Genomic DNA, 19,226 nt, shown 5'->3' on the forward strand with positions numbered 1-19,226 from the left:
TTTTACTTCGTGGCAATAATGGGCTTGCAAAATGTAAATTTACATTTTATTATTCATCTTTAAAATGTGTTTATCTATATAAAATTAATTATTTAGCTGAATATGAATGTAAAAAAAAGTCACGAACTTTATTGTGAAATATGGCAACGCGCCCCTCCAACCGGAAGTGTGTGTCTGTTCAGTGCAGCTAGTTCCTAGCTACAAGTTCATGATGTCCAAGTACAAAACAGTCATTTGGCCTAAAGTGGTTTTATTTGGGGACTCCATCACGCAGGTTAGTCATACACAGAGATCGATTTTACTGTAATTATGCAAATTGTCCGCTACTCGGGTAATTAAGTTTGTTAGTTAGCATTAGCTGAATGAATAAAGCAGTGCTGTTGATTCTTTCAGTTTTCATTTCAAGCCAATGGTTGGGGTGCAGAAATATCCGACAAACTAGCAAGGTACGTAGGCTCCATATGTTGGTTGTTGATTTGTTTTTGCCTTAATGTAAGTGTTCAATGAGTCTGACTTGTGTTTCCTGTTTAGAAAGTGTGATGTTGTCAACAGAGGGCTGTCTGGATACAACTCCAGATGGGCCAAGATCATTCTTCCTCGCCTCATCGACAGTCAAAACTCAGCAGACAACAACATAGCTGCTGTCACTGTCTTCTTTGGAGCCAACGACTGTGCACTGGAAGGTACAGCTCCACCGCCAGAGCCTGTACTGGCTGTTTATGAAGATTAATAATGATACTATTTTCTTATGATAAATATATAACTCCGGACTGATTTCATAAATGTAGATCTCTGTATTTTTTTCTTACTTTCTTGGTTTGGAGACTACAGTTTCTGGGTATATTTACCTGTATTACTGTGTTCCTCTGTGCAATATAAAGGAATACATGAATGGAGGTCACAAATAAAGAGATATGACATGCAACAAAGGTCCCTGGCTTGAATCAAATCTGGGGATTTGCTGTTTAGTGGTATACACCATAAGCTTCCGGTTATCAGGATGCTTCCTCGAGACTACAAAGTTTTAACAAAAAGCCTTTGTTGCAAACTTTAGCTGAGTCCCAATACATTCTACATACAAATCTAATTCAGTAAAATACTGTATGCAAATCTTTATACTATACAATTTTGTGCAGTTACTATACAAGAAATCAGCATCCTTCACCATTGTATACTACCTAACATGAAATGATCCCATGTTGGGTTTCAGTATTTTGTTTTATAAATATTTATACAGTAGAACTGCATCTTTAAAATACCACTGCCAAATTTGACCAATAAAAACAAATTGCTTTCCAAATTTTCACTTTCCAACATTTGCTCTGTGACTTGAATGTGAGCCAATACAGTGTGTAAACAGTAAAAAAAATTGTTCTTCTTACATGATTTAGTCACCTTTCCAGTGGGATAGGTACAACCATTAACTCAAATCTATTAAGGTTGCTAGAGTAGTTAAATGTTTTCTGGTGTCAAATGAATCATCCTTTCCTACTGTTTCTCTTTGATTTAGCTTCATTTGTGTGTTCCTGTCATGCAGATAAAAACCCCCAACAGCACATCCCTGTGCAGGAGTATTCAGAGAACCTGAAGGACATCACCACGTTTCTGGCTTCAGCTGGAGTGTCAGCGGACAGAGTGATCTTCATCACTCCTCCACCTGTTCATGAGGCAGCCTGGGAGAAAGAGTGCATGTTGAAAGGTAGCATTTATTCACAGATTTTCTTCTCTCTTGTTCTTCTATCGTCACACAGACCATTTTTACACTATAAATATCATGAGTGCTTCTTTGTGTCTTTTCCAGGATTTCCTCTCAATCGCCACAACTCTGTAGCGGGGCAGTACGCCCAGGCGTGTGTCCAGGCTGCCGGTCAGTGTGGTACAGATGTCCTGGACCTCTGGACACTCATGCAGAAAGATGGACAGGTGTGTAGTGCTTGTTACGGTCACTGCTGCGTGTTGTTAGAGGACACTGTAACATACAATCCTAACGTATCACATGGGATATTAGGTTTTTTAAATGTCTAAATAATACCTAAATATTAAGAATTTTCTGGAAAAATGTAATATGGCATTTAATGTAAGGAAAGGCAGTGGTTCTCAGTGGTGGGGCATGGCCTCTTCAGAAAAACAATAAAAGCTCACACCACCCACCCCTCAGTGTATAACAAATAGGGTAGTAATAGGGTAAACAACTAATAAAATACTGAGTTAAGTTAGGTAGTGATAACTGCATGTATAACTTAGAGATTAGGACCAAATTACATGATTATTTTCAGGAAATCATTATATAATCAGACCCATAAAGTAAAGCATTTCTGAGACAGGCAGTAGAAACAGTCTGTTATATCCTGAGTGCATGGGCAGGAAAAATCCAAGCTTGTTTCATTGGTCTTATTTGTTGGGTTTTAGATATAGTCACTATAGTGCCCTTAAGTATTTTATCCTTTCAGATCTTACTATTATCTCGATATGAGACAAAGTGAAAGCATTGACCTTACCGTGACCAAACATAATCTGTCTTTAAAATCATAACGTCCTGTGGCTTCAGACATCCTGTTTTGTCCTCTGCTCTGCAGGACTACACAGTCTACCTGTCAGACGGGCTGCATCTCTCAGAGAAGGGAAACCGGTTTGTGGCTGAGCACCTGTGGGGGCTGCTGGAGAGTCGTGTGGCCGACCTGCCCTTCATCCTGCCCTACTGGGGGGACGTTGACACCAAGAGCCCTGAGAGCAGCCTCCTCTGTGACCAATGAAGGACTTTAGGTTTAGAAAAACATCTTCCTTTAACATCCTGCAGTGCTGGATATTCTGAGAACAATGTATTGCACTTGTTAGAAATTACTTTCTGAGACCCTGACACTGAACTGTATTCCTATGAAACAACTGTGGTTTGTTTTTGTAAAACATGAGATCATGGTTTAATGTTTAAAATGCACAATAAAGATTTTTATTTTGAGATGTGTGTAGGTAATACAAGCAAGAAGCCTTAAAAAAAAAAGGAACTGAAGGGTGGACATTTATATGCATAGACATATTAGTAATATACACATCATCAGAGTAAATCACACAGGACATCTGCTTGTTGTAACAGTTCATTCATCCAGTTTAAACAATGTTAACTACTACTTCTTTTGTTCTTGACCTACAGTTAAATATATTTTTTACAGTTTTATTATGTGACACAGCAGGCAACAGTGGTGAGACGGCTTTAAATAACAGAGAGGTGCATAACTCAGGACAGAAAACAAAGCAGTGAAATAACATTCGAGCACCTCAGTTGGTTTCTTTTCAAATACAATTCAGGATTGTCTGGATTTCTGTTCACCTACTGGGAATTTTCATGTCTTTTTGCACAGAAATAAGTCAAAACGGTTAGGCACAAAATCTGAAAAGGCACCATGTTGTTTCATACAGGTATCAACCGCTCAGAGAGCCCACATGACAAATAATCAAATAAAATAAGCCCAATACTGATAGACCATCTCTCAATCCTTGCACGGTATTAAGCATGTTACAAGTACAAAGTATATACAATTCTGTCATTTTTAAAAGAATCCATTGTTGACAGCAGTAAGAACATGTATACAACTTATTTCAGTCCTCCAGTGATGTGAAAAATACTTTAAGTGCAGTTATGACACAGATTCAGGTCATTTTTAGGTCAAGGTTTAGCGTTTGCTGCTAAATATATCACACAGAAATGTTTCCTTTAATAGGAAAATAACCACATTTACAACATCAATAATATTATGTTACATCATTCACCTGTTAAACTGTTGGTGGAGTGAACTGGTAAGATAGATAGAAAACAACTTGTGAGCCACAATCATAGCTCACTTTTTATAATATAATATTGTGGCAAAGGTGGATAGAGCCTGTAATCTGAATTCCTGTATATTCAGAAACCTTTTAACCACTGGGTTACAACAAAAATATCATTTAACTTTGATGTGTTTGGGCAACCGGCCTGCGGTAGATTAATTTCCACAGACCTACTCAGATCTCCCAGAATATCATGTGGCCAAGGACCCCATAAAAAACTGAAAAAGGCACAACATTATTCTCTGGTGATTCAATCCAAGTTACAGCTGACTGAATAATGCCAGCTGAAATGTTGTCCTTAGATCTATTAAACACCTAATATGACCTATAAAAACATAATGCTATTACTGTTCAACACTCGCTGTGATTTGTAGTAAGAAATGTACGGTACTTAATGCAGAAAGTATTTGCATGTTCCCTAAAACACCTATCAGTGCTGGCTGTCTGCTCTCAGCACTCTGTCTCTTTAGTGTCAATGCAGTCCTGCCTCTTGAGTCTCCGCCGGTCCTTGGCTGGCTGGTTCTGTTCTGTCAGATCCTCGTAGGAGGACTTCGTAGCCGACGAGCAGGCTCCTGCGGTTGTGAAATCGTCCGACAGGCCCTCCTCTCCCGGGTGAGAGTCGCTGCTGGTGTCCTCCTGGATGGTGGCCATCCGCAGCCCCCCTTCGCTGTCCGGGGTGGGGCCGCAGCTCGGGCCGGGGGCCAGGGTACTGCTGCTGCTTGCCACGGGAGAGGCCCCGACTTGGCTCAGCTGCTGAGGCTGCGGGGGCAGGGAAGAGGGCGCGGTCCGGCCGGCGGAGGAGGAGGGAGGCTGAGGAGGCTTGACGATGCGCACGGATGCTGACTCGAGGTTGGTCAGCATTTCTTGACTCTGCAGAGGAAGAACAAGGCGTGAGACCGAAGCACGTCAGAGCTGACTGTCTCTGACTGAGGTGGAACTCATTCCCTTTTTACTCCATTCTGCTCAAGTCAGACCATCAGATATTTTTCCTGATTCTCACAGTTTAACATCATTAAATAGTTTATCAAAGCCCTAAAGCTGTTTCCGTTTTTAGTTACATTATATGTTCTGCTATTGTCCCATTACCATCCCCAAGCCCCATTCAAAAGTGGGAATGAGTAAAAGAAACATTTCTCATTGCGGACATTTTCAGAGGTGTAACTAATATTAATAATGGCTGCAGTCCATTTAGGAGAACAAGAAGCCTGATATTGTGCATGCTGGCTCACTTGCAGAATTACTGTCACAACTAAATGGAATTAATCCATCGTTAAGGTTATTAGTTGCTCCTGTGCTTTTCCCGGCGTTATAATTCAAAATGTCCGCCATGAGAAAGTTCTATAGAGGAATGTACCCTCAGTCTCCACGTGTTCCCAATCAAACCTAAAAAAGGACTTAACACAGTGCAGACAGCCAGTAAAAAAATAACAACAACATAAAATAACAATCACCTAAACGACATTAGACCTCTTCATGTTGTGGCTTTGAAGAGCAGCAGATGCAAAACTTAAAAATGTTGACACACACGGCATCAGATTTCACAAAAGACAACAAGGTGCAACCTGTTCAGTCGTCTCTCTGTTTGAATACTCCTAAAATGCAATCTTGCTTGCTTTCTTGAGGTAATTTCTGATCGGATACGAGACTGCATGGACGACATGCGTGCAGAGGAACACACGCACAGTTGTTCAGTCACATTAAACTATTAGCTTTAGTTTCACTTCGTCTCTCTGATGAAAAAGAGTGAGTGAGTGAGTATGAGGGCTGGAGATGTGCAACCAGATCAGTGATTACATCAAGGAGTAAGTGACTGCAGGAGTATCCCAAACGTGGGCCACTGACCATGCATCATCATGGACTCAATGGCAACGCATCGCAACACCAAACTGTGGCACACGCACTCACCTATGGCGGGAGCTCTACTACAAACTTCCACCATCTGCTGCAGTTCCAATAAGAAAGGAAAGGGCCAAGGCAGACAGATCATTCGGAGCTTGAAGCCAGACCTGATCATAAGGACTGTCTTGGGAATGATGTTACTTTCATTTTTTTTTTTTCCTTCACACACTGAATGATGCAACAGACATCATTTCTTAAAGCCCCTAAGAACTTGGTTTTAAATCTCACTTTTGTATTAAAAAATTTAATATTCATACATTTTTTAAATTAAAAGTTAAACACTCAAAAGATCAGCTAATCTGTGTAATCCGGGCTGTGTGCATGAGGGTTGATCAGATTTGATCAGCAGTGGCCTGCAGCAGAAACAAACAATCCCACAACTGTTATCAGATTTTAATTACATTTTTTCCTGTCTGATGCACAAAAGTACGTAACATCATCTTTCTCCAATGGAGTTCTGCCACTTCGAACCAGTCGAAAGAGCACAAACAAAAACATAAATACAAAGTTTTCTCATGTGTGTTTTAACTTTATCACATGTATCAATCCTCCTCTCAGAATAAAAAGCTGATTGAGAAAATATGCATTTAGGGCCTTTAATATATATATGTATATAAACTAATTTTAAGAATCTTAAAAAAAGATTATATGATCACCTATTATAGTAGTATCATATGAGGGTATATAAAGTATATAGGGCTACTAGTATATATAAGCTATATACATAATATAGTACTACTATATATACTACTATACCTAGTACTACCTATCATAGTCAACGGACTATATATATATATATAAAGATTTGTAAAGCTCTTTAAACACTATATAACCTAGCAGAGCTTTGTCTGCTGTTAAAAATGAGAGAAGCTTTTATTTTATGGTTGCTAATTTAATCTTATTTATTTTCCTCTCAGCAGGATTTCTGCAGAATTTACATTTTGTTAACACTTAGGTTAATGGTGACAAATCATGCAGGGAGCCAGAAAAAAAAGGCAAATAACTAAACCTGAACAATCAACCTTCATGCTCACTTATCAAAGATGTCAGTGTGTTTAAAAAAGTAATGTGGGATTGTATTAGTCTGGTTAATGTGGCTGCAAGGCCTGTGCACAGGATCATATACTGGCAACTGAGAGATGAGAAACTTACACTTGGAGGGTAGTAGAAGGTCTTTGTGTTCTCCTCATACTGCTGGTCAAGTCGTTTGTCCTACAGAGAGAAACATAAAAAGGGCAGAACTGTCAGTATTTGACGAAGTAAAAGTATTAAGGTTGTTACTGTAGCTCATGAAAGAGAGATCTACCTTTAACCACTGAGCTACAGAATCTAAAAAGAAGCAGTTAATGTCACACTAAAGACACTGGCTACTAGTGTAAATTAAGGTCAAGCAGTTTTTTACCACACAGTGGACCAGGATACTGAGAGGAATCCAGAAGACGAGGGAAAACACCACGACAGAGCCCACTATGTTATCAGCCAGGAACTTCCCTGATGGAAAGAAAGACGAAGTTAAGGAGAGTGACAAGATTACAGCCATTAAAAAGAAAACAAAAGACTGACCTCCACACATTCTCATGTGGTTAATTAGATTTGAAAGTGGTCTGTTGTAACCAACTCACCAAACGTGTTAATGTCCAGCTTGTCGATAAAATCCCACAACCTCTCGATCACGTCCTGCACCTGCTTCATGCACTTTCCCTGTTTTAACAAGAGAACAGCAGAATAAAGCAAAATCAATGAACTCATTGCAACATCCAGATAACATTGTAAGACCTTTCAGTGCTCGACTGTGTTAGGAACTAAAAAATAAATGATGGAAACATGGTAGGATCAGCTGGAATCCGGTCTGTAGAGGGGACAGATGTGAAAGATTTGGGGACTCACGCCTTCGTCACAGAAGCCCACAGTGCAGGGTTTTCCTTTGCGAAGGAAAAGGAAACTGCCATTGGTCTGGATGAAGGGAGAGCAGGTGCCATCTTTTCCCCTGCAGCACACTTTACAGGAGTTCTCCGTCTCTGCAAACAGAAGAGGGGATCAACTTTCATAGCTTTTAACTGTTTTACATGTTTTAATTGTAATAAATACACCTTCCATTAACAGTGGAAGTGCACTCAGATTCTTTCAGACTGGATATCTAGTGTTCAGAGTAATAAAGGCACAGCTGCGTTGTTAGTTAAGCCACAATATATTTAATAGTTTAACTGTTTTTAAAGGGTTTCATAAGCCAAGGGCTTATAGGATTTTAACATCCACTAGAGAACCTTTTAATCCTTCGACTGAAGGTTAAATATGAAAATTTCACAAAATATTGTCTTTCTGGGGGTTTATCTGTAGAACTGACAACATATTCCTAAATATCACTGAAATAATTATTTTTTAAAACCTAAAGTAAACAAAATCTTATCTTAAATGTAATCATGCTAAATTTTTTCCTGGGCATTTCTGATGATTTCCTTGATTTACACCTCATACAACAATTGTTTTACAGCTCAGATGGACAGGATCCAAACTTTAGTCCAACAATCAACTTAAAGCCTTTATCAGTTTGGGGCTGTTGCACATTTTGCCCCTCATCTTGCTCTTTACCGTTGCAGGCACAGGACTTAAGGTTCTGCATGGCCTCACAGAAGGGGTTGCACTCTCCCTTGTGACACCGGCCGTTGTCAACACACACCGTGTTGTCGACAGCGTTTTCAGGAGGTGGACATTCACTGCTGTTGCCTAACATGTGAAGGAAAGTCAGAGAGATGTAGTTTTTCTCAAAAAAAATAAAAGAATACCCAACATTGATTGCTCCAGTTCTTGTGTTACACCAGCAGGAGGCGCTCACCTGTGCAGGAGGATATGCCTTTACAGGTAGCACTAATGGGTTCCTGGCACCGTTTTCCTGCCTGCTCAAACATGCACTTCCTGCAGCAAGGGCTGTTTCGGTCACTGTGGAGAGAACAGAGACGTGTGACTCAAACTAATACCACAAAGATTATCGGTAAATTAAATCAACTAATCCATGTTTTAGTGTGTGTTTAGACTTGCATGTTTTCTACAATTGAATCTGCCTTTTGTATCTCATACCTGCACTGTGCACCATGTTTGAATTTGCATTCGGATGAGCAGCAGGGGTCGTCATTGAGGTGGAGTAGCCCAGGGTCACACTCCTCCCCCTCCTCCACCCTGGAGTTCCCACACACCTTACTGTTCCTCTCCTTGAAGCACACAGGAGCCTTGAAACGTAACGTCTTTCCTACAGAGATCTTGCTGCAGTTGGAGAAACGCTTTAGGAGGGAAGGAGAAGTAGACGGTGGTTACATATTAACTAGGTATGGATGCTTTAAGCTTGACTGTGAAAGTGATGTGACAAAGGATTGCTATAAAACTAAAATACTACTATCTATAATGTAATGTAAGATTTAAGTTTACACGTTTACATTTTTTGACAAAACTAAGCATGAATTTACAGTTCCATGGACTGGATACAAGATTTACTTTTAATGCTTACAGATATCTTCAAGAGAGTCTAGTTTAAAGTGCAGAATGAGTCACTGAAGATAAACAGCAGCACTTCACCTTAAACTGCAGCAGAACTCATATGCATATTAGCTGTTAAGGCCCATGGTGGTAGAAGAGATACAGTATATCTCCTGTCTTTCATATATTTCACAGGAACAACTGTGACTCACATTTATTTAACACTCTGTAGATTAAGCAGCTCATTTAGAAATGGAATTAACACTTCATATCCCACTCTGTATCATTAACTCAGTGTATCCTGTCAGCATAGTTCTATACCAACAGGTCCTATATAGTAATGCTTCTGTTATACCCTACTGTATGAAGCTTCACTTGTTCACTATGTGGGAAGTTACCTTGTTGTTAACATGGTCTCCACTGACAGCAATAGGGTACATGACAAACTTGCCCCCATGGTCGTCATTGGGAGCACAGTAAGCGATGTTGTCAGGATCGTGCTCTGCTCCAAAGTTATGGCCCAGCTCATGAGTGGTCACTAAATCTGCCTCCTGATGGGACACACACGTTTGTTAGTCAATCTGAACAAAGCTCTTTCAAGCACCAAATGCAGGACTGACACAAAGTGTCCTATTTTACATTTGACACACCCAGATTGCGTGCCATTTATTGAGCAAAAGGAGAGTTAGACATGCCCTGAATGCACTCTTATCATGTACTTTAGATCCCGTGCTATAGATAATTTAAATAGGGCCCTGAGTCTTTGCTCAGAAAGCAACTGATGTTTAACTACAAATAAGACACTGACAAAAATCAAATCATCATAGAGGATACAGACTCTCAACCACTAGACCCCAAATCCCCAAAAAACTTCCTTCCAGCTCATATTATTGTTTTCTGCAGAAGAGCAAGCAACATACTGATACTTGAGGTGTCAAAATGCAAACAGGCTAACATCATTACTCATACACTCAAACAAATAGGTGCGTCTGCCCTACTTAGAGCAGAATGATATGTTGCATAACATCCTGCCTGAAACTGAGTGCACCTAGTAATTACGTTTGTCAAAGATGAAGATTTAAAAACAGGGTAAAACTAACCTTTGTTAGGATGGTTTTACCGTAGTTCTTGGTGCTGGTCAGGCCTGTGTTGAGGTAACTGGGCTTCTTTACAGAGTGAGATGGGTAGTATGCTATAAAATGACACAATCAAACAAAGAAGTCAGTATATTAACAGTTTTCCCCACTTCCATGTCATTTTTGGCAATTCCCTGCCCAGTATTCAGTCTACTAGCAGCCTTAGAAACTAATTTACTTTCAGATTTTCATTGATACTGCAACATGGTGGTCTTTAACATATAACCCACAAGCATTATTGCATTGATCAGACATGAACAATATACTGGTAATGTACTGTAGGTATTGCATGATTTAGATGTATATATACACCATTTAATGCTTAGCTCATGCTGCTAAAGGATGTGTGCTTACGTTTTGGGCAGAGGCCGCCCAGGGCCTGAGGTTTGGAGGGGGCCACGTAGGCCAGCCCCAGTGTGCCCTCATCAAAATCCTGGTAGGTGAACAGGTGGGCCAGACACACAGTGGAGGCGTTGTCAGCTATGTCCGAGCTGAATTGCTGAGGGACACAAAGAGAACTATTATCTCCCAACATTTGTATACGTCAAAATCACTTTTACTCTCTGTTTCACAAGGACTCGAAACACTGTAGAATAATTCCTAAAAAGGTTTTACTGACATTAATAAAACTAAACTCATAAAGACAAGGAGATTAACATTTTAAAATGTGTAATATATTCGTAATACCATCACTTTAAATCACATTTATAACATCTAAACCAGGCGTCTTAACTTAGTGTTAAACTGCAGTGTTATATCCTTCATTAAGAGAGCTCTCCCTCCATGTACCTCTCATCTTGATAAGCCTTTTGCTCACAGGGAATTTAGTGTACCTAGACATATTTTTTCTGTCTGTCTGTCTATATCTCTGTCTCCTACCTCCAGAAGTTTTTTCACGTCCCAGACCAGCTTTCCGCTCACAGGGCTGTTCTCCATGTTATAGTGGACCCAGCGGGTGTCAGAAGCGCCAGGCGGAGGATTCGTAGGCTCCTTGTTGATGATGATCTGAGAATGGAAACCAAAATACAATATTTATATTTTTATTAAGTTTAGCATATTGGGATTTGTGAAACCTTTCATAGACCAGATTTTAAAATGCACATTAGATTTATTTTGTCCCTTGAATCACTGATTAATTTAAATTACTTTACATTAAACTCAAGATTGCCAGAAGTGGCCCCAGGTCTGTAATAATAGTCATAGTTCATAGAGGAGACCATGTGACTCTCAGTTAGTCAGCTAAATGTATTGTGGTTAAAAGCAGCATATTAGAAGGTCTTCTTGACATGTATGGTGAGGAAAATTGGAAAATGACTCTGAACAGCTAAATGAATGCATATCTTTTCAGTGAGAAAACCCAGGACTCACAGTATGATAAACACTGTCTCCATTCATTCCCAAAGCCCGTGGAACAAATTAAATTACCCCACGTGGCTTCCACAAAAGCATTCAGTTCCTCCTAAAAATGCTTTTTTCAAAACCACTGAGGGACAGTGTTATACTCAGCTTCACTTCCAGTAGAGTGTCTCAATGTAAAACAAAGCCATCATGCTGGTGAGAGCAGCGATTGTTCCTGAAGTCAAGACTTGAGCCGTATTACAATGTAGTACAACACAGGCACAAGTTTAAACAGCTATCTTTGTTAGGATATTCCACTCACTTCAATCATTTTGGACAGCCTAACTTACCCCCTTACCCCTAACCACTTCATGCCTAACCCTAACCCGGACCCCAGAAATAAGGTTTTGCCGCATTAGAACCAGTCTTTGGTCCCTAAAAAGGTCAGTGTTTATACCAGAAAAGGTCATAATAATAAACACACACACACACACACATATATATATATATATTATATATACACACACCTGATGGATTTGGACCCCATAGCCTTTGAATTCATCATCCCAAGTTGTGTTCCTATAAATGTCATCAACTCGATCAATCAGCTCAATCTGGAGTGAGTAAATAAAAAAACTCATTAACATACAGAAATATAAAAGACAGTACCACAAAGATAATTCATTAATTATTAGACATACAGATGTAAAACTAAACTGTGGAAATGAGAAATGACAATAAAGCAAGACATTCTCATCTAGTCCTGTTCAACTTAATACTCCATGGGAGCTCATTAACCCTTCAGATGCTAATTCTGCACTACAGAATGACGGTTTTGTTCATCTGTTCATCATGAAGACCCACCAGATAGTTGAGAGTGACGCTCTCTTGTCCGCGGCCCATGTGTTTAAAGAAGCGGTAATCTGCGACCAGCAACAGGGGGCAGGTGTTCTTCTTGTGGTCGTGAGCCTGTCTCTTCTCTCTGTGGTGGTGCCCTACAAGGACGAAGCAGCAGGAGAGAGAGAGACACAGACAGACAGACAGACAGACAGACAGACGGGGTAGAGAAAGAAAAATGGTCACAGGTAGACAAACAGAGGGGGGAGGAGAAGAAGTAATCATCAGGTTTTAAAACTCTGCCATATTCAAACAGTCAAGGGTAAGCTTACATAAAGACATCAAGAAGTTTAACAATGAGGCCATGCTCCAGTATCACATTGTTAATAATTGGCCTCATTTTTACATTTAGCAGCAGCTCTTTTTTGTTTGCCTGTGAACTGATTAAACTCTGCCTCTGTTCTTCAAGCCCGAATTAAATAGCAATTTATCTTTATAGTAGAGTCCTGAGTGCATAATAATAAGTGTGAATGAGATCTGCTGTACACCCTGACAGCTAGAGGAGGCACCCACAGTAAACTAAAGACCACATTTCACACACAGACCGCAGTTAGGTTTAATTATCCAGCTAGAACAGAGGTTTTTAAATGTGGTATACTCGATGATCTTTATTACTATATAAAACACTTCTGTGTTGAATGTGTGAACACATAACCTGACTGTGGCTAAATGTATTACAGGTGCTATGTCTTGCATTAGCATAATCTTAGTGTCAACTTTGTAAAGGTGATGCTAAGGTCTGCAATTATTATTATTTTTGTTTTCAATTAATTTAGTCAGTAAGAGTGGTTCTCAAAAATACTGATAAATGAAAGCTGAATTTCACAATTAATCAAAATAATGCAAAGTGGAATATCTGAATTACAGAAGGTGTAATTGTTTGATAAAGGTAAAATGTGTGAGAAAACATCAACTATTGTAACTGTAATTAGACACTGTAGTACAGAGATGTCCTGTTCTCCAGATGTATGAAAACATGTTTGTTTGGTACAGACCTCAACAAATGTCACATTATCATGATTTTAATACTTTTCTCAATTAAGATGAAAATTGTGACACAAAAATAAACACTGGCCGAGTCATGCAAAACTTATTTCACTGAAATAATATTATGTGAAACATGAACTTTTTTCCATGCGCGTTTCATTGGAGTTATGTACACAAAATGGTGACTTTGCCTACCCAATTTGCAATCGTTTTAGACACAAAAGGACGTAAATTTCTCCCACTACAATGATTGTAAACCTAAATACATGATCATTTCAGGTCCATTTGCCCTCCACATTTATTTTCTCTGGTCATGTGTTTCCAACTACAGTGACTCTACACCCCCAAGTTTAAGAACCACTGGTCAATAAAATGATTTAAAAAAAAGTAGTGGAAAATATTTGGTAAAAAATAGTGAAATCAATTTTCCAGAGCCCATGGGGATGTCTTAAAATTGCGCATTTTGTAAGGTACAAATAAATTAAGCAGCAAATCGTTACATTTAAAAGCTGGAAGTGAACATCTGGAGGGATGCTGCAGAACTGCATACATCTTTAACTCCTCAAACACTCAGTAGTTGAGGAAATAACAGAAAAGGACAACAGGAAGACATCGCATTTGAGCATTACATCATACACTTGGCTATGCGCTGTTCAGAAGTGTGGGTGTGCGCTGCCCTGGCTTCCACAACAAGCAGTGGGAGACCAGTGACGACTCACAGTCATCTCATTGGGCAACAGAGCCTCCATGAATTTTAATGCCTCCTCCATAAGAACCTTCACCTCAACTCATATCCCCAGTGAGTGCTTTCAAGCAGCAGCCAGTGAGAGGTGTTTTAGATTCCTCCGCTGGCACATTACCACTGTTATATGCTTTACATTACTGAAGCAGCATAAAAGAACCAAACGACATTTGGTTGTTACATAATACCCACTTGTCAGCAGTGTGTATGTGCATAAACTAGGTTTTACAGATAAAAGGGCTTTTATTAAAGTAACTGTGACAGAATCTAACACCCACCTCATTTATCTCACTACTACAGCCTCCTCCTTCCTTCTCTCCACCTTAAACATTTGTTATCCTCCTACTCTCCAACATCCACAAACAGGAGCACAAAGCCTAGCCTGCTCCTGATTCTCGATCTCTAACCTTATACTCCATCCTCCTCCTACACATTTCCACTACACAGGCACAACACACACACACACATTTGCAAGCTTCTCAACATTTACTGAGGTAAACAGACGGCAGAGCTCACCCTTTTCCTGGTCCACCCCCTCCTGCCCGTCCCGATCACTCCTGGCACTCTGTGGCAGCAGGTCCTTAGCCTCTGCGTGGACGTAACCACACACTTTTGGAGAAGCGATGCGGCTCAGATTCTTGATGTCTTCTGAGCGATAAACCAGCAACCTGCCATCAATTGGGGAATCTGTAAACCTCCACAGGGGCTGGATGAGCAGACAAAGAGGGGTGGCATTAGAGAACAAAACAGAGGAACCAGAGAGTCTCACAAGGAAGTAAAGAGAGATTGGAAATAGAAAGATATCGGCGAGGAATGCTGACAAGAGAAAAGCCAGATAGGAAGGGCAGTGGCCACCTGTAACATACAGTATAACATACAATATTACAACATACAATAGTCCTTAAGTATTTGGACAGTAACATGTTTTGACTCTGTACTACAGCACTTAGGTTTTAAATGAAAAAAACAGCGTGCTGACTTTTAGCTGTAAGGCTCCTTGAGGGTGTTCACATCCATATTAGATGAACAAAGTAGGAAGAGTGGCCCCTTTTTACATAATGGCCCCTAGACTAAAGCACACAAAGAACAGAGAACGACTTTGCCATCCAGAATGGAAAAGGAATCCAAAGAATTTCCTCCATTAATCTCCTGTGTTTCCCCAAAGACATCTTTACCATCTTTATTCAGTCATTGACTGTATTCATAATTCTAATCATATATTTATAATCACTCACTGCTGCATTCTTTGCATTAAGGTATTGTTATTCATGGCTGTACTGTGTGCTCATTCATGGGTTGTTTAGTGATCATTAATTATGTTTGTAATTAGTTAATTGCATGCTGTGTGTCTTATTAGTAGTTTAATCAACCTTTCATTTATTATTTGGTTTGTAGGAATTGTACACCACTGCACACGAGTCAAGAACTCTGTGGCAACCTTTGGTTTGGCTTTGGTAAATGCTGATATGGTTGTCACAGTCCTCAAGCAGTGTCCTTTCTACTGTCAAATGTAGGAGATTAAATGGCTTCAGGGTCAAGTGTTTTACAAAAAAATCCCCTGCCTATTTGGATTCTACACAAACCTACCTCTACGTTGTACTCTGCTTCATCGGTTAGAATATGAGCCGAAAACTCATCTCCCTCTATGTGTGCCTGCACACGTGAATTCTCCTCTCCTGCAAACACAAAACAAGTAAGGTTAAAAGGTTGATATTAGCAAAATAGATCCAGTAATCTATTAAGTAAAAGGTGCACAGATACTTTAACATTTTGTCAGCCAGTATCAGTATCTGAACTATGCATCATCGGCCACAATCACAGACCATACTTATCGTTCATATTTTGCAAAAAATGGCAATTAATTTATCAGATTAAGGTTTTAAAAACAAGTATTATATTACATAGTAACATATTGGTGCTTCCCTGATGCTATACGTCGTTCGCTCACCAACAACATGTCCAGTGAAATAGTTCTGAAGTGAAACATCGAAGTTCTTCTCCCTCCCATGTTTATCAAGAAACACAGCTTTGAAGTTGTCGGTGAAAAGCTTTGTGTTGGTGGTCAAGTAAAGCTTGAAATTTCTGAAGTCGAGAAAGAGAAAAAAAAGAGAGAGAAAGAGAAAAGAGGAACATGATGTGGGTGCTTTCAACACTGTAAGGAGTCACATGAAAATTCAGTGCAACAACAAAGAAAAGAGAAAGAAAGTCTTAGTCTGACTTTAATTTAAGTGATGGGTTAAAAATCCACAGTCCTTGTTCCGCGCAAAACTACATCCCAAAGATCAGCCGAGGCTAAAATGATTCTTCAGCAATTCAAGACGTAGTTTTGACAAACTGAAAGTATATTCCAAAGTTACTTGTTTTAGTAAAAACACATTACTTTTGAAAGTGTTTCCTTGCTGAAATGGGCAGAGAGAAAAGCAGAGAGGGAACTTCCTACTAAAAAGACTGTAATTATGAAAGATTCCCACTTCCTCAGACTACGAGTAACTAACTACGAATGCTGAAGCATCATATTTTAATATATAACATCATTTTCGGGTATTTCTCAGATCCTGTCACTTCCAACTGCATTTCACTATTCAGCTGAGCATAAAATTAGCTGTGTGGGCACCACCTGTGTGGTTCTGAGGGTTTTAACTGTGCTTCCTATTTATAAAGCAACCACAATGAAATAAAGACCAAGTAAAGTTATCTAGGTTTTCATTCTGTGGCAGGGTTTGTGAACAGGCATCTGAACCCACTAACATCTTGTAATGAGTGTGTCTTCACTGCCAAGTGTGCCACAGTTACTCACAAATCAACATGTAATAAGAGATGGGTCTTACACTAGAGTGACCTATAACTTTTTCAATATATGCATGGTGAGTTTTGTTTTAATACAAACTTGAGAAGGCTTATTCTCTACTCTCTATTACTGTACCTGTGCAGAGCTGTGAAGCTCACCAGACGCTCCAGGTGGGACTGGGTGTGGAGGTCTCTCTTCCGTACAGAGTGCAGCTGGAGGCCTGACACTGGCAGCACATCATAATCTGACAGGATGGAGTTCAGAGTATCTGGAAGACAAGAGGCCACAGTGGTGAAAACACAACCAAGCAGAAGCTGCGTTTGCTCACTTGCAAACACCAGAGTGCTGCGGTCAAACACACAATCTACAGTCTGAGGATGTGGTTTTATTTAGCAGCTAACCAGGACTCGATGTTTTCAACATTGTATAACACTTAACCCGAATATCGGCGTTGTTAATCACAGTAAATCAACATAAAAAGCATTTAGCTGCAGTATTGCTCGTTAACGCCCTTTATCTTAAAGACAGCATTCATATTAAAGCTAACGTTAGCCTGAGTTAGCTCACCGAACTCCGGGGTTTCTTCCTGCTTCTCCTCCGGAGTAACTCTGGATTTAACTGCACCGTGGACCCAACAAGGAGCGAGAAATGCGATTAAAAGTAAGCTCCTCATCTTTAGGAAGGTGAAAACAGCTATGCCAGATGTGTCATTGTCACCAGATAGTCGGTAACTCTTTTACAGCTAGCGTTAGCTGAGCAACCCGGAAGTGCGCCGAGTGGAAAACATCCGCTGTTAACACACAGCTCGTTCATTTCTGGTGGAAGAAGTTCTTAGACCTTTATTTAAGGGAAATGCCACAATTTAAAGATACTCTATCACTGGTAAAAGTCTTGTCTTTAAAAGAATAAGTCCCCCACAGAGCGGAAATGCCCTTTTAAGAGTTCATATATAGTTTTATCAGAGGGGGAATCCAGATTATTCAGCATTACTGCATTAAAATACTCCATTACAAGTTAAAGTCCTGCATGAAAGAAGTGTTTAAGTAAAAGCAGGTACGTATTATCAGCTGAATGTACGTACAGTATCATAAATATGAGTGCTCATTATGTGGGAGGTGGCCCATGTCAGATTATAATACTGGATTATTGTTTCCAAAACATTAATATCAAAGATGTGTTCATGTTGTAACAGGTGGACATTAAGTTTATCAGTACCTTATGTATTTGTGGGCAGTTTAATCGGTTCCTTTACATAAAAATGTAATTTGTAAAGTAACTAGACGATAAATTACTTTTCTCTGAAATAGTAGTAGAGTAAAAGTATAAAGTAGCATAAAATCTATGTACTTAAATAACCTCAAAATTGTATAGTATGTAAATAAAAGTACTTCCCACCTCTGTCATGGTTTAATTAACTAATTCAAACTTTTGTATGGATAATTAACTGCATAAAGTTCATTTCTATGCCTTAGTGGCCCCATGGTTTGTATCTTAAATAACAAAATAAATGTACTTCCAACACTGACAAATGATTTCATTATAGTCATTTTATACCTTTATTTTAAATTTACAGTTCAGTTCAGGGAATGAGTAGTAAATTTAGTAAAATGTTACATTTACCCACAGAAATATAACAGAAAACCCCTAAAATCTTATTACATTAGCAGAATATTGACCAAATCAAATAAGTTGATTTCCCTTAAATTAAAAAATGTAATCTCATTTAAGGTTGTCAAATCTATTCAACTATCAAGTCTAATATTACACAAATAGATACAGTGAATACACAAACATCCAAGTACATTATTAAGCAAAGTCAATAAACAGAAAGACCAACATGGACTTGGTTTATAAAATGTTTTATTCATGTTAACATAGCGGATACATAGGGATTCAAACAGTTCCACAAGGCTTTTGGGGACTACAATTGAATGAATAGCAAAACAATAGTGGTCCAAATCTCTAATGACAATCACTGGACAGACTAACAAATCATCCTCTTGTAGGATGTGTACAAACCTGCATTGAAAATTACTAAACTTGACACCTGGACTTCTGTGTGTTACAGCATTTGTTCCCATTCCAGTGTAATATCTCAAGAGACATGCATGACAGAATAGTCGTCTTCCCATTTAAAAAAAAAAAAAAA

At 39.3% G+C, this 19,226-nt stretch overlaps 3 protein-coding genes across 3 annotated transcripts in view; 1 reads left to right on the forward strand and 2 right to left on the reverse strand.

The window, feature by feature from the left end:
- Window positions 1-150: 150 nt before the first annotated feature.
- On the forward strand, window positions 151-2,956 carry iah1 (isoamyl acetate hydrolyzing esterase 1 (putative)). The gene is made up of 6 exons (XM_035673966.1): window positions 151-274; window positions 394-446; window positions 532-683; window positions 1,538-1,699; window positions 1,802-1,923; window positions 2,577-2,956. The coding sequence occupies exons 1-6, from the start codon at window positions 209-211 to the stop codon at window positions 2,751-2,753; spliced, it is 732 nt and encodes a 243-aa protein (XP_035529859.1). The 5' UTR covers window positions 151-208; the 3' UTR covers window positions 2,754-2,956.
- LOC118337099 (disintegrin and metalloproteinase domain-containing protein 17-like) lies at window positions 2,918-17,878 on the reverse strand. The gene is made up of 19 exons (XM_035673965.1): window positions 17,645-17,878; window positions 17,213-17,345; window positions 16,238-16,371; window positions 15,877-15,965; window positions 14,806-14,995; window positions 12,528-12,658; window positions 12,191-12,277; window positions 11,205-11,330; window positions 10,680-10,824; window positions 10,290-10,381; window positions 9,588-9,740; window positions 8,797-8,996; window positions 8,555-8,658; window positions 8,311-8,445; window positions 7,609-7,739; window positions 7,344-7,422; window positions 7,124-7,212; window positions 6,874-6,933; window positions 2,918-4,692 (listed from the first exon to the last, which is right to left on the reverse strand). The coding sequence occupies exons 1-19, from the start codon at window positions 17,748-17,750 to the stop codon at window positions 4,273-4,275; spliced, it is 2,604 nt and encodes an 867-aa protein (XP_035529858.1). The 5' UTR covers window positions 17,751-17,878; the 3' UTR covers window positions 2,918-4,272.
- An 8-nt stretch (window positions 17,879-17,886) lies between these two features.
- The window catches only part of LOC118336926 (14-3-3 protein beta/alpha-1-like), a 7,628-nt gene continuing 6,288 nt past the window's right edge, over window positions 17,887-19,226 (reverse strand). The window contains exon 5 of the mRNA XM_035673692.1: window positions 17,887-17,914. Coding sequence (XP_035529585.1) covers window positions 17,887-17,914 — 28 coding nt within the window. The remainder of the gene's footprint in view (window positions 17,915-19,226) is intronic.

This window comes from Morone saxatilis, unplaced genomic scaffold, assembly GCF_004916995.1.
Source record: "Morone saxatilis isolate NCDOM2014 unplaced genomic scaffold, NCSU_SB_2.0 Contig3, whole genome shotgun sequence".
NCBI lineage: Eukaryota > Metazoa > Chordata > Actinopteri > Moronidae > Morone > Morone saxatilis.